The 16,031-nt window shown below is 40.5% G+C and overlaps 1 protein-coding gene across 1 annotated transcript; it reads left to right on the top strand.

Annotated features, from left to right (window-relative positions):
- Window positions 1-301: 301 nt before the first annotated feature.
- Window positions 302-3,139, top strand: LOC308305936 (ankyrin repeat and LEM domain-containing protein 2-like; the record flags this gene model as incomplete). The annotated part of the gene is given in 4 exon segments (XM_080750833.1): window positions 302-1,513; window positions 1,519-1,548; window positions 1,550-2,415; window positions 3,025-3,139. Coding segments are annotated over 4 exon segments (2,223 nt in total).
- Window positions 3,140-16,031: the final 12,892 nt, after the last annotated feature.

Raw genomic sequence — 16,031 nt, 5'->3', positions numbered from 1 at the left:
GTGTCTAACTCGTTCTTAAAACTGTGGGAGTAGTGTGCCAAACTTTGGGTCTTTTTTTTCACTTCTTCCCATTAAAGTAAATGGAAATGTTTAATTCAAAGACAAACCAAACCACAAATTAAGCTTTACCTAAATATGGAGCAGACTCCATATGTGGATGTTAATATGACATCATATTGACGATTTAAGATTCTCTGGCAGAGATATGCATTCGACATGGTACAACTACCTAGTCAAGACTGAATCCTTTGGGGAACAAGGAAGAAGAAGCACATGGTATGCTTCATTTAAAGTGCATACCATGAACACAGCGATAGCAGACCATGGTAACGATAACAGCATGCAAGCCATCGTCGGCAGACTGCAAACCATGACAGCAGACCAGCTGAAGCAGTCGATTCTCGGAGCAGGTCTGAAATGTGGCCCAATAACGTCAACCACGCGAACCACCTATGAGAGGATGCTAGCCCAGGCCCTGACCCAGACAGATCCAGTTGTATTTGGATCTGAGACGGGCAATAATAGCCCAGGACCGTCGTGCAAAAGGAGCTCTTCGCTCCTTTTGCACGACGCTGCTTATGATAAAAGCCTGAAATTAAATGAGTCAGCGGAGGAGGCTAGGGGAGAGAGCAGCAGAGCTATGTGTAAAGAAAAGCCATTGGTTTATTATGGTGTGTGCCCTCAACGGGAGGACAAACTAACAAAAGATGAAAATATCAATGTCTTTGTGGACAGGAAGACGGCACTTAAAGTCATGAGAGCAATGAAAGGGGCCAGGTTCAAAGGCTTCTCGACACGAGAGGAAGCGGAGACCTTTTCCAAAGGGGTGAATACACTGGAATTGGGAACACCGCACACGTGTTTGGAGAATGCCAATGAATTCCCCACCCCACGGAATCAGGACCTTACGAGCAAGCTGAGGATAGCTGTTGAGCAGGGTGATCAGATAGCATTCATGAAGCTAGTGTGGGATAACCCGCGCTACCTCATAGGATCGGGCGACAACCCCACTATCGTGCACATAGGTTGCCACTATAATGTCCTGCATGTAGCAGCCAAGGAGAACCAGCCTGGGATTGTGCACGTGCTCTTGGACACGCTGGAGGACCCCGAGTTCATGAGACGAATGTATCCCGATGATCAGGAAACTATTCTTGACCAGCGTATTTGCCACATTGTAGATCTTTATCTCAACATGCCCGATAAAATAAACAATGACGCACCTCTTCACTTTGCCTGCAAGTTTGGCTGGCCAGAAGTGGTCAACTTGCTGTGTTCCCATCCCGTCACAGACAAACAGCGAAGGAATAAATACGGCCAGATGCCCTGTGATGTGATTTGTGAGAGGAACAACGACACACCGGAGATACAGAAACAAATGAAAGAACACCTCGAAGATAGACGCTATGTACATCTACTGAGGGCTACCGACGACAGTGTCCAGCCTATGTTCACATTTACATGTTCGCCAGGAAGCCGACTAAAGAAGGATTTTCAACCTCTGGATTCTGGATTGAAGGCTGTCCAATCGATCCTATCCTGGCGGTTGAGGGCATACGTGGGACCTCTTTCTCCTTCAAAGGCGGCAGAGTTTTACAAACTATGGAGGAATCCACAACAGAACCTCGCCGAGAGCCCAGCAAGGGATTTCCATGGTATACTCAAAACGGACCCCGACAGGGGAATAGAGCGTGTGGGAAGGGAGATTGCACACGCGCTGGGCCACCCTTGGGCAGAATACTGGGACTTCCTGGACATGTTCGTTGACTTGTCAACAGAGGGAGGACTGAACAGGCTGGAGGCCTACCTAGAGGAGAGGGACAACAGTATGGCTCACCAAACCACCAAGGAGATTGATCTTATGACTGATTCAACGACTGGCAAACGACTCGTATCATCTTCCACAACAGCACATTGCCCTGTGTCCCCAGTATGTGAGTTGCCTTTACAGTTTGAGAGTGTCGATTTGCTACTTGACAGCCAAGTAGAGAAGGCACATGATGCCGAAGAAGGCCATCTGTCTACCTTTGTTCCTGTGACTGAAAGACAAGGCCTGGACTTGTCAGACAGCCGTTTCTGGACATTGTGGCACCCCATTCTATCCAGCCAGGAGAAACAGGAGAACAGGGATGATGAGATGATGATGATAGGCGACGACTCTTCAGATGAGTATCTGACTGCCGTTGAGGAATTCGTCGATTACGCCCAAGATGATGAGAGGGTGGGATCAGTTTCGCCATATTCATCTTGCCAATCTATGCTTGATGACAGCGAGTACACAACCCTCATACCAGAATCCAGTACAAGTCAGAAACCGTTCATTCAAGGGGACTTACCCACCAAGTTGGACAACGAGGTGCTGTCTGCTGTCGAGAATATCAAGATCAGTGCAGAGAGATACCCATTCATAACCAAGTGGAAGAACACTGTTCAAGCTTATCCATCGATGCATAGACTTAGCTGGCCACGTCCCATATGTAGTGCCCCAGACAAGACCAGGTCACAACAGCTCTGCCAATTGAGCTCTATTGACAAGTTAGGTTGTGCATCAGTTTGTCAAGTGGGAGACTGGGGTTCGACCTAGCAGTTTGACCTAGCCTGGTTTCTGGAAGAGGGCGGTTTACGAGGCTAGGTTCGACCACAGCTCAGCTCTAAATCACATCTGGCCTAGTCGACAGGACATGGAGGAGGTTCTCGCGTGAGGGACATGAAAGATTTATGTTGTCGTGCGTATTGTGAGTGGCGTAGTGTGTATTGTGAGCGAGGTCGTCCTCCTAAAAACCGAGGGTGTAGATGTAGTGCTCCAGACAATAAGCGCCCACAACAACTCTGACAAATAATGTCTGTCTGACATGATGAAACAAGTGACCAAATTTGGAGATGACTGACATCACTACAGTGCCCAACTGATGACAACACAGACTGGCCTGGACACAGAAAACTGTAAATGGGCATAAAAGAGAGCCATATAATGTATATGGAGATCAGGCACGCTGGAGGCTCTGTGCTCGCTGGTGTCAGCAGCCAGGGGAAGCTGAAGGCACCAGGCTCTACTGCGGTCAGCCTACAGGACTACAGCACAGCCCTGGACTCTGCCATGCAGCTTTTCTTCTCATCCAAACAGGTCCTGGTCATGTGATCCCGCTTGAGCTCGACCCCAGAGCAACAAAAAAGACTGCACTGTCAAAATACCAGCGTGTGAACAACCAGACCATAATGCATTATTGTTCAAAATAGGTTTAAGGTATTCTCAAAAGCAATCAATAAATGTATACTGTACATCTTCTGTATAAAAATAAAAACAAAAGAAGGAAAAAACTTTGACTAACATTTTTCGTATGTCCATATTTGGCTATGTCTGAATGCCACAATTGGACAACTCTGTCAGGGTATTTCACCCCTTTGTACGAGCACCACTGAAATGACCTAACCAAAAGCTTACAATCTTCTAGAAATGAATTAATTACATTGTTAAATAGTCATTAGATTAGTTGTTTTTATACATTATAAATTTTACTTTAATTCATGACTACCGGGAGCTCCGCCCCCACCTCTCCGCCGAGACCTCCGACGAGAATCACAGCCGCACCATTCACTTGAATGGATATACAGCGGATTTTACACATTAAATATTAATTCCGTTTTGGACCCAGAGCTTCGAAATCTCGTCCAATCCGTCAACAAAGGCCTGGATATGCACTGGAAAAATATATAGACCTTTAAACTTTTAAAACAATACGACAAAGGAATATATAAGGACGCAACAGCAGAATGAGGAAATCGCCTGTCTGCTGGACCTATACAGAGCCGTTTTCACTTTTCACTGATTAGTTTAGAGGCTATTACTCTCCATTACACAAACAACCAACCAGAATAAACTGCTTCAAATGTAGGCTACATGTTTCTTATCATGCCGATTGCTTATAAATCTTATCTATAACATTTGATATCTCTGGCGTGAAATGTTCGCGATTCCTGACAAGTTTAGCTGCCGAGCCGCAGAGGGAGAGGGTGTCGCATCAAATTCTGGGCCCTGGGTACAAGGATTCGCTGTGGGCCCACATGAATGTTCTTCATCGTGGGATTTCAAAAATAGCAAATCTACAAGCTCGCAGCGTGGCACTCAGTGCCGCGCTATGAGCTTGTATATCTGCTATTTTTCAATCGATAAAGTCTAAAATAATTAAGGCCCTTCCACCGTGGGCCCTGGTAAGTCAGTCCCACTTTCCCCCCCCTTGTGACGCCCCTACCCACAGCCTGCAGTCGAAAGCAGAGTTGAAATACAACACTTCGCGTCGCTACCCCTGTTCATTCAGACATTCACAGACGTACATTACATATCAGTTGCTATTTAACATAACAAATAAGGTGTTTGTAGTCATGGGTTATTGTCGTTTAGGCCAATACAGTCCATTCATATTTAAATTGGTTTGAAACGGCTTTCTGTGGTCCAGCAACCATGGACATGTTCCTTATTCCTCTGCTGCGACCTTATATATTCCTATGTCGTATTGTTTTAAAAGTGTAAAGGTCTAAAAATATTTTTCCCAATGCAGATCCAGGCCTTGTTGATGGATTGGAAGAGATTTCGAAGCTCTGGGTCCAAAACGGAATTAATATTTAATGTGTAAAATGTGTGTACAATCCGCCGTATTTCCCATTGAAGTGAATGAAGCCAATAGCGGCGCGCTGTGATAGTGGCGGAGGCAGCTTTTGGAGGGGGCGGAGCCGGTAGTCGTCCATTGTTTTTGATAGAAGGGGAGGGGCACACCAGTATAAATGCTCAAAGTGACTCGATGCACCACAGTGCAAATTGCAATCGCGGGAAATAATCTTTTTTTAGCACTCTGTGAATATACAGTAGCGTAGCCTACCACACTGAAAACTATCACCTAACTCATCTTATATCTTGACTTGTATACATTTTGTTAATCAGAAAAAATTCTGAAGACCATTGGAAGGTACAGGCGAAAGTTGTTCACAACCTGTAACTGCTGTAGCTTAGTGTAATTATCAGCCTAGATGTCAGGTTTAAATTGGTTGGCATGCAAGGAAGAAAGAGAGATGAAAACAAGACTGATGTGTTCTCCCATGTCAAAGTAACAATGTGAAATATTTCTTTAATCCTCAATCTGGTTTTCTTGGCAGAAACACTGCTTTACCTGTCTTGTAGGTTTCATCATATGATTAGGTTGGGGTGTGGACAGACAGCCATCCAGTGTATCATCACATACAATGGACATACATACAATCATAGCGCGTGATAGTAAAATATGTTATTGTTGTTTAACATGGTATAGATATCATTCTCAGTGTTAAAAGTCAATGCCATGATGTTTTGATCTGATAACTAATGCACGAGACGAGAATCTGCCCCACTCCAGGGACAGAAAGATTGACCAGCGAAATGTCAAAGTGTCCCGGACACTGGATAATGAGAAACCAAAACATTCTACATCCTTGCTTCTGAGTTCACGAGACTCAGTCACAACACCATCTCATGATCCATTGTTATGTTTAATTGTCCAATCATAATGTGACTAATGTATTTTATGCTGTACACATTCAACTATATATGTGGAATCATTATGCTTTGTACTCAGAGAGCTTACGATGGGTGATTTTGCTATACTGTACTTGTACAGTACTTTGAACTCTGACTAAACTTCAACACAAAAACGCATATTCTCCGGTGTGGTCTCATTCATTGTGTGGAGTATTTTATTATGATTGGGGAAAACTGTTTATCCATATGGAATATGATCCAAAATTCCATCAAATGGTCCATTCGATTGCCGGATTAGCTCCGAGGAGATATTGGTCTCTTCCGCTGCTAGAACCAGTTAACAACCAGCCGGGGATATTATCAGACGTTTCCCCTGACTCCCACGGAAAGGACTATCTCCCACACGTTTTTTCCTCCTGCGAGAGGAGAAATTACCTTGGGACGCCCCGAGCACAGGGAGGCAGAAAACACCTGCCGAAATCTAAACAACCTTTTTACAAACGGAACAATTGCACCATTTTTGAGCTTGAAGCCTCTCTCCAAAGCTTGGAGAATGAACTGATAACAGCCGTAACGGCTAAGATAGACGATGAGGAAATGAAACAGTTGTTTCTAGGTGCCCCACAATTGCACCATTTTTGCCCATATGGAGAAAGGAATTCGGATATGATGACTCTCTCCCACATCAACATATCGATAAAATCTCACAACGGTCTGAAGAAAGCCGAAATGGAGGCAGCCAGGGTTGGCTCTGGCACAGCGTTCCACACCAGGGACCGGACACAGACAGTTTCTCTCACAGAGACTTGAGAGGCGGGCTTCATTCTCACACACTGTCCTAATTCAACAGAACCCAGGTCATACGTTTATACCTGCTGTCTTAAGAGTCTAGCTAGCTCTTAACACAGCTGCATTTTTATTGTTTAATGTTTTGTAGTCTATTGTTTTATCGCTTTTCGTTGCACGTTTGAGTAACAGAATAGGGACTGCGGTTTCCTGTTCTGAGGACATAGCAGACTGTTGGTCACAGATTCATGCTTGTCCATATTATTAGTTGGTGTTATTTAGCACGAGACTCCAGTTTAGTGTTGCCAGGACGAAAGTTATTTCTGTCCTGAAGGAAATCTTTACACGATTTTGTTTAGTGTACCCAGAACAAAAGCAATTGTTCTGAAGGGAGAATCTCTTGGCCAGTGCATAACCCAGCCACTTAACCACATAACAAATCGCGTGGTTATTTTATCAATAATAGCTGTTTCCAGCTACTTAATCACATAAGAAATAGCGTGGTTATTTTAATTGGTAGATTTCCTTTATGTTCCAGAACAGAACGTTCTGACGGAAATCTTCATGCTTTACGCTTACACGTCTTCGTTTTCATCTCAGTCTTATCTTATTTTATTTTATTTTTTTTTATTTCCGTCTCAGGCGACTCTGAGATGTTGAATACAGGAGCTTTTTATCTCAGCGCTCCCAAGAACATTTTTAAGAAACATGACCATTCAAGCTAAAAAAGCCCCCTGCTCCGAGAAGCAGTGTTTTTATCGTGTAAATCCTGGACACACACGGATGAGATGTTACAATCTAAACCTAGAACCTTTTTTTTTAACCCGGACCTCACATCACTCTGGAAGATCATCGGGAACTCCCATTTACCAGCAATACCTAAAACCTTTCCTGGAACATTTCAATGGATATGTGCGAAGCTGACATTATTGCCACTGGATGTGTTGCTGGATACCACTGGATGTTCAAACCTCATTAGGAAGGAACAGAGGACGCAAACCATGTTTTCAAGATGCTGAAGGGCTTGACAGAGCCCCCCCCCCCCCAGCCGAACCTGGCTGGCATTGCCCTTTCACTCACAATGCGATGGGACGCGTTGTGAGCTTGTAGATCTGCTACGTGACTGTCATGGATTACAATGTCCCGAAAAGAACAAACGCTCTTTTGACCCTGGGGACGCCCGAGATAATGGTACTATATATTTTGTTTACTTTTGACTAAGTACGACTTCTGAGAGAAAAAAAAAAGAAAAAAAAATCAAGTTCTGACTGACAAACCCATCTGTTAAATGTTTTTGATATATTGTCTGTCTAATCATCTCTAATCAAATTTTCCTCCCCTGGTTACATTTCGGTTTGTCTATTATGAAAGCAGGAAAATCAAACCAAGTATAAAGTGAGCGGTGCTGCTTCTGTGTACAATATGGTACAATATGTGCTTGGCTTATGCTGCTTGCTTGCTCAATGCCTGCTGCTCGCGTGAGCTGCTTACGCTGCTTATAGGCTGGCACGGCCTATGTGTTATTATTGTTTTATTTTGGAAAAAAAAACTATGAGGGGATTGCTGGAATTGTTTTTTATTTCATTTTTCTTATTTTTACCTTGAGAGGCCACGAGCCGATTCAGTTTCTGTGTGACCTTGCTCTCTCTTTCTCTCTCAAAAATGGGTTTCATTCGCTCTTGTTCTGTATAATCTACTGTTTACATTCTAATACAGGGCTTGATAACAATGTGCTGGGGTTATATTTGAATCTGTCTTATTTGAATCTGTCTTGGGTTTTTCTCCCTCTGTTTGTGTTCTAACTCACTTGCCTGGTTTGCAAAACTAGGAATTATTTACACATATGACTGTCTCTCTCTCTCTCTCTAAAAAGGGATCTCATTCACTCTTGTTATGACTACACTCGTACTGATAACAACCAACGCTTGGGTTTATTTGAATGTTGCTATGTGATGCCCCTAACGTCTTAATAATTTTTTTCCCCATCAATGACAGGTGGGCTTTATTTTATTTTAGGGGACAGGACGGACTAATGACATGGCAGAACAGGTATAGTGGAACTAACTCCACTAACTCGCTACCAACTTAACTGACTGATTATCAGTGACTGACTGACTGACTGACTGTTTTATTTCAATTTTATTTTAACCTGTTTAATTTCATGACTGTTTATTTCATTTTAACCAGTTTTTCTCCTGTCCTCCTGTCAAAAACACCATATCCTGTGAAAACCGTTCCTCTTGCAGAGAACGTGTAAACAACTGACTTGTTGAGATTGTTTTCATTCCTCTCTAAAACAACTGATGGCTAGAAGACATCTGGCCTCCAAGGTCAAATGGTCTGTGTGTGTGAGATTTGTTGAACTTCTCTCCTTCAGTTAATGTCAACATCCCCTAACCAACTCAAAATAGATCCTCAATTATTTAGTAATCCTTTTCTTTTAAACCACATCTTAGGGACATGTACCAAAAACGTTTACTTTCACCAATATTTGCCAAAATCCAGTTTTAACGCATAAACTGCAGTTATGCGTTAAAAAAAAGGAAAGGCTAAACCCTGTTTTATTCAACCTTTTAATTTATCTATTTGGGTAATCCTTCATTCACTTTGATTACTCCCTCAACAGGCTGAGACCATTCCAAAAACAATTTAAATAGCTGGGCTCCATTCAAACCCTTTCAGTTAAATTCCACAATTATTACAACCCTACTGGGCTTATACGGGATAACACATTAGGGAAAAAAAAAAAACAAAAAAAAAAAAAAAATGACATTATGATTATGTTATGTATTTTATTATTATTATTTTACCTATTTTTATTATTATTATTTTACTTCTTTAAAGTCTCTCTCTCTGGGGCACTTTCAGTAGAGAGGCTTTCAGCAGGCCTCGCTAACTATTGTTTTGGGAAAACCTTATCTTGTTATGATACACTTCCCCCCTCACAGGCCTGGAAGCTCACTCTAACTCTGACAGTGAGCAGAGTCATTGTCCTTTACTGTACCTCGGTACCCTACTGTACCTCGGTACCATCTGTTTCTCATTTAACCATATTTTAACAAATTATCCTCCAAACAAAACAATTTTTGTCACACCCAATATTTTTGGCTGTGGCAAACGGGAGGGAATGTGTTTGGAGAATTAATATTTAGAATTAATATTTTTTCATTTAATTTTATTTCTTTCATATTTTCATTTTCTGAATTCATATTTCATTTTCTGATTTCATATTTTCATATTTCATTTTGTTTTCATTTCATCCCATTTAAATATATTTCATTTTGTGAAGTTGATTCCAATCCTCAACAGGGTTAATCTGTTTCCCCTAACAGAACAAACTGACACAACTTGTGTCCCCTTTTTGGTGATGTATCTAAACATTTCAATTTAATTTCTATATATAAATACCTTATTCCCTTACAGTATGGATTGATTTGTCCCTGTCTTTTCCCTTGTCTTACAGATAAAGATATTTTGAGATGATAATTGAGAATGATTTGACAGACACATACTTCACTGCATGTCTGTCCAAAGTGGAAATGTCAAAAAGGATGATTGAAAAATCCATATGTATTTCGTGAGTATGAAACTGCATCACACACGTTTTCCCGCTGTAAAGTTTTCTTTAAGACCTTGACTCGGACAAAAGCCAGTAAGGAGGAATAGACAGTTGGCTTTAAGGCGGCTCCGGTTTGACACCTCACTATAAATGTCCCCAACCTGCAGGGACAATTAAGACCACTGATTACCTAAAGGTAACCTCGGAGGTGTACGAATTATGACCGCCAAACGGCTGATTTTCGGATGCTGTCTAAATACATTTTGAATGCTTTTGTCTTTAACCTAAATTATGGTAAAGAGTCAAGTTCGTCTTGTTTTGACTAAAATCGGCCCCAAATTGTAATAACCACCCGGGAGCGTGATGCTGATGTGTTTTTATCTTGCTTGACATGGATAATTTCCAATCAATCTTGGACACATTGAACCTTTGTAAAATACATATATATAATAATTAATAATTAAGACAATAAAAATCTTTTACCTCTACTTTAAAAAAAACAAAGTTCAATTATGATATTCTGACTTAAATACCTTTGGAAAATATACAGTTCTTTTGACTCTCCTCTTAAAATCTATCGAAATGTTTTTGATTTAAACTGTTCAACTATTATGTTCTGTTTCAAATACTTAAAAAAAAAAAAAAAAGTTTAACCCATGTTTTCTTCCCTTGTTGTTTATGCTGCCTTGACATTTAACACTTCAAATGCTATCTCAGGAGGGAATTGATAGTAAAATATGTTATTGTTGTTTAACATGGTATAGATATCATTCTCAGTGTTAAAAGTCAATGCCATGATGTTTTGATCTGATAACTAATGCACGAGACGAGAATCTGCCCCACTCCAGGGACAGAAAGATTGACCAGCGAAATGTCAAAGTGTCCCGGACACTGGATAATGAGAAACCAAAACATTCTACATCCTTGCTTCTGAGTTCACGAGACTCAGTCACAACACCATCTCATGATCCATTGTTATGTTTAATTGTCCAATCATAATGTGACTAATGTATTTTATGCTGTACACATTCAACTATATATGTGGAATCATTATGCTTTGTACTCAGAGAGCTTACGATGGGTGATTTTGCTATACTGTACTTGTACAGTACTTTGAACTCTGACTAAACTTCAACACAAAAACGCATATTCTCCGGTGTGGTCTCATTCATTGTGTGGAGTATTTTATTATGATTGGGGAAAACTGTTTATCCATATGGAATATGATCCAAAATTCCATCAGCGCGCCCGCACACACACACACACACACACACACACACACACACACACACACACACACACACACACACACACACACGTAATGATTCAAGAATTTCAAGCTCAGGGTAGCCACTAGCCACTTGAACCCTATAGCAAAAATATAGAGAGTGCAAGAGGAGGAGACAGAGAAAGCTTCGATTGGCTAAGGAGTGCGCCTACACAAATGCAGGTATTCAAAGGTACCCTTAAGGGCATACCATTAGACCAAAGAAAGAGAGAGGCTAGAGCTGTACTTGGCTTTCCCTGAAGAATATACTGTGAGTTGAGATGTGAATTTTAACTAGGGAGTTTATATGTAAGGCACTATAAGCCTATTAAAGCATGAAAATCTTTACTGTTACTGTTTACCCACTTTCACATTTTTACAAAGCAGCGTGCCTTGGGAATGTTTGTGGATTGTGGCACTTATAAAGTCAGGACATTCATTTCTCTAACAGGGTCTTCGACTTCTACACAGTACACACTGCAGCTTGTCATCGGGGAGGAGAAAATGAGTAAGCAAGGTAGGTCTACTGTTGATTTCTGATGTTAATAAGATTTAACATGCTTCCAAATCTGCAGAGAAAAACTGAAATCAACCAAGTGCTCAATGGATGTATACAGATTAAAAAAGGGGAAAAAAAGAAAGAAAGAGAAAAAGATAATATTGTGTAAGTTCATTTTCTTCTGTAATAGAATTAAAAAAATATATACTTAGGCTATATTCTAGATATTGCGCATGCAGGGAAATATTCAAACTATTTTTTGTTTTATTGCATACATTGCCTAGCTAGCTCATGTATATCAAAAATCTCAAAATATATAACACAAGACCACTCTAAACAAGGATTTATAATACAGAAAGGTCAACTGATAAAGACCAGTTCGTCAAAACATGTTGGCTTTTGACCTTTGCATGCTATGTTCTGTACATATGGAGCGGAAGACGTGTTCCTCAGATTAGAACAAGTTGATATTGTGGCTCTAAAGGAGATGCTTTTTGATCAGATCAAACATACCTGGGCAGAGGAGATTTGGAGTAAACCAAAATTGCGTACATAGGCCTACCAAGAAATTAAGTATGATTATTATACAGAAAAATATGTTTTATTTAACCTACCTGCCAAAGAAAAAAAGGTCACTCTGTGCTCAGATTAGAGGAGGTATACTGCCACTCCATATTGAAACAGGTCGACGTCGTTATGTTGGGTTAGATGAAGAAGAACGTATCTGTCAAATGTGTGATCTTAATGAAATAGAAAATTAGTATCATTTTGTTCTGTATTGTAACTTCTATTCGAGACCCAGAGAAGAGTTGTTTAATAATATTGACGATATTTATATGTTGGATATCAGTGACTCACAACGTATTAACTGTCTATTTTAAAAACATGTATTTAAATTGGCAAACTACCGGTACTTTGAGAAAGCTTGGGACTTGAGAGAAAAAAAATAATCAGACTATGTCTTTTTGTATCTTTAGTTTGGGCTATCCTCACACATTTCAGCAGCAATAGCAAACAGTTATAAAGGAAAAAAATGCACTTGCAAAAGAAGTGGGGAAAAATCCAATAACTGCTACTGCAAAAACTAGACAGAACGTGCAGTTTGAATACTAATGAAGTGAGTCTGGGAGGTGTCAGGTCTATTGTTAAGTTAATGTGTGAATTGCTTCACCTTCACTATGGCCCACGGCCATTCCTTTACTTTACTTTATTTGTTTATTTAGACGGGACAATGCATATTAATGAACACTACATGAATGCAATGTAAATAAGCCGGAATTAGCAAGAATGCTAAATTTCATCCGTAGTCCCCACATGAAGACAAAACAATACATACCAACAAACAGTAACCCTACATTAGGAGAGGGCGCCTAAGAACATACATACAAATACTATTTTCCTGTGGCCAGCGCCTCCTCCTGTGTGTACTTTGAACGTTTCAAGAGGGCATGGGTTTTTCTTTCTTCACGTCATACCCCATGTCATGGTAGAACCAACCACTGATGTAATAGTATACCAGTAAGACTCCCTAATCGGGAGATAAGCGTATCTCCACAAATAGGCCAAAAGTTTGTTTTACCAATTATTACACTCTATGTGAACATTTACATCAACAAATCCCAAGTACTATGCAGAACGACCCATTTCAAGTTTTTAATGTACAACAATATTTAGAAAATAGGTCTACAAGCTCACAATGCTACGCATTGTCCTCATCCCTTATATTCCCATAGGTTATATGGAGATCTCAGTGTTTGTCAGTCCTTGTTCATTTATGCCCATATATGGACATCTCTATATCTACTGTAACAGTCCTTGTCCCTTTATGCCCATATATGGAGATCTCTTAACTGTAAGTCCTTGTCCCTTTTATGCCCATATATGGATATTCCTGATGTCATCAGTATATGAACATATATGGGCTTTCTGATATGCCCATATATGGAGATCTCTTAACTGTAAGCCCTTGTCCCTTTTATGCCCATATATGGATATCCCTGATGTCATCCGTATATGCCCATATATGGGCTTTCTAATATGCCCATATATGGAGATCTCTGTATCTCCATATATGGGTATAAAAGGATACTTCAGGTCTGACATCAGGTTTGTTTATATTGGGTTGCTAGGTTTGACATCACAAACTCCATGGGCCATCTGACCTAGAAATCTATATTTGGGCATAGATGACTCATCGTGACCTCATCATGATTTCAATCGCTATAAAAGGACTCTCAGTGACATACACTCTCCACAGATAAAGCAGTCAACCAGCCTACCAGTCAACCCATTCTTTGATTACTTTGTACAACTAGATTAACTTTTCAATGGCATCCCCACTGGAATTGACCGAAATGTACGACAGACAAGTCTGACCTCACCAGCCCATACTTGGGCATGGACAACTTATATCTCCATATACGGAGATGGCCATATATGGAGATACGATGACATCACAGAGTCCACAGCTGATGATGTGGCGTGATGTCATACAATACACAAACAAGCCCTATATAAAGGGGCAATTCTCACCAGGGAAGAGAGCATTCCCCACTAGCTGAGTATCTTAAGATGGTTGGATGTGATGATAAGCTATAAGCTTAGTTGATCCTGGCGATAAGGTCTGAGTCGAGGAATGCTCTCTGGATATGAAGCATTGCCTAAGGTGGAAATGTACAGATTTACCCAAAGAGTAACACAATAAACGCTAGAAACGAGTTACACAGGCTATATCAGATATGAATGAATATCATAAACTATGCAGAACCCCCCCGCTGACAGAAACGCGCACATGGTGTGTTTATTTTTTTAACACAGTCCTTATATGCGGCAATCGCAGATTCCCCAATGGCGATTTGAATACAAAACAATACCAGCATGAACCCCCTAGAGGGCGACATTACGCACAAATGACGACATGGCTTCGTTTCTCTATTATTTGCACTTTTTGACTTATTTTCCAGACTATGGGTTTTCTTACTAAACCATTTACACATCCAGTAATTCATCAAGGAAAAGCACCTGACAGCTCTCTTATAATGTTAATATGATTGGGCTCCTTATAATATGGGTATAAAATTATTTCATAGCATTGTCTTGACTCGAGTGGACTCGGTGGGGGAAGAGTCCCTTAGTAGTTGGGTCAAAAGGGGCAGTTCCGTGACCGTCCGTTTCTCAATGGATTTGTCATCTAGGAGGGTTATTAAACAAATTTGGCCGGGGTGTATTTTTCAAAATGGTTGGGAAAATGTTTGACAGCTAGGGTAATTTTCAGTCTCATTCACCTACACTATAAAGGAAAAAATGCCTACCCAAAAATCTGCTTTAAGTGGGATGTGAGGGGTCAAACTAGGGGTTTTTAATTATTCTGAATCCATTGCAAGCATTTGTTTTGCATGAAAAACATTCCTTGGGCTAAAAAACGGCCAACAACACTATGGTATCAATTTTCACAGTCTTTTAGGGTCCGTTTTTAGCCCAAGGAATGTTTTTCATGCAAAACAAATGCTTGCAATGGATTCAGAATAATTAAAAACCCCTAGTTTGACCCCTCACATCCCACTTAAAGCAGATTTTTGGGTAGGCATTTTTTCCTTTATAGTGTAGGTGAATGAGACTGAAAATTACCCTAGCTGTCAAACATTTTCCCAACCATTTTAAAAAATACACCCCGGCCAAATTTGTTTAATAACCCTCCTAGATGACAAATCCATTGAGAAACGGACCTTCGCTCTCCACGGTCACGGAACTGCCCCTTTTGACCCAACTATAGTCCGAGACCGAGTCAAGACCTAGTAAAATCATGGGCGAGACCGAGACGAGACCGAGTCAATGAAAATTTGGACTTGAGTCCTGACTCAAGATGCGTCATTGACTCGAGTACTACAACACTAGTATGATTATGATACAGCACTGCAAATGATACATTATTTCTTATTTATATTAACAATGGTTTTCTCTTTTTCTTGCTTCAAGTGAAAAAGGTGAGTCCGTTCATTTGGTTTAACACTTTTTGGTAATCCTTAGTATAGTTGGGGGTGCTTTCTTTTTTTTTACCATTTATGTCTACCTCAAAATAAAACAAATGAATACTGCATGAGAATCAATTTGTGACGTGGCATGCATGCATGCACATTCCTTTTTAATCAGGATAATGAGAAAGACTGCAAAGATGACGGATGTCACCCAGACTCATCTTCTGTCTCTCAAGACGTAAGACATTTAATAATCAATAATAATCATTTCACTGATTGTTGGAAAAAGATAAGTGGTTTGAGTGATGACCCTGTCTTTTTTCAGCCTCATATGTATTTTTCTGATAAGTGGGCCCACCGGTACGACATCAAACAGGGCGGGACTTCAGGCTCTGAAGACGTAAGACTATGCTTTATATTTTACAAGTTTCTTAAGTGTT

The sequence above is a fragment of the Nannobrachium achirus genome, assembly GCF_963921795.1.
Source record: "Nannobrachium achirus genome assembly, chromosome: 20".
Lineage (NCBI taxonomy): Eukaryota > Metazoa > Chordata > Actinopteri > Myctophiformes > Myctophidae > Nannobrachium > Nannobrachium achirus.
This window is presented reverse-complemented; position numbering and strand designations above follow the sequence as displayed.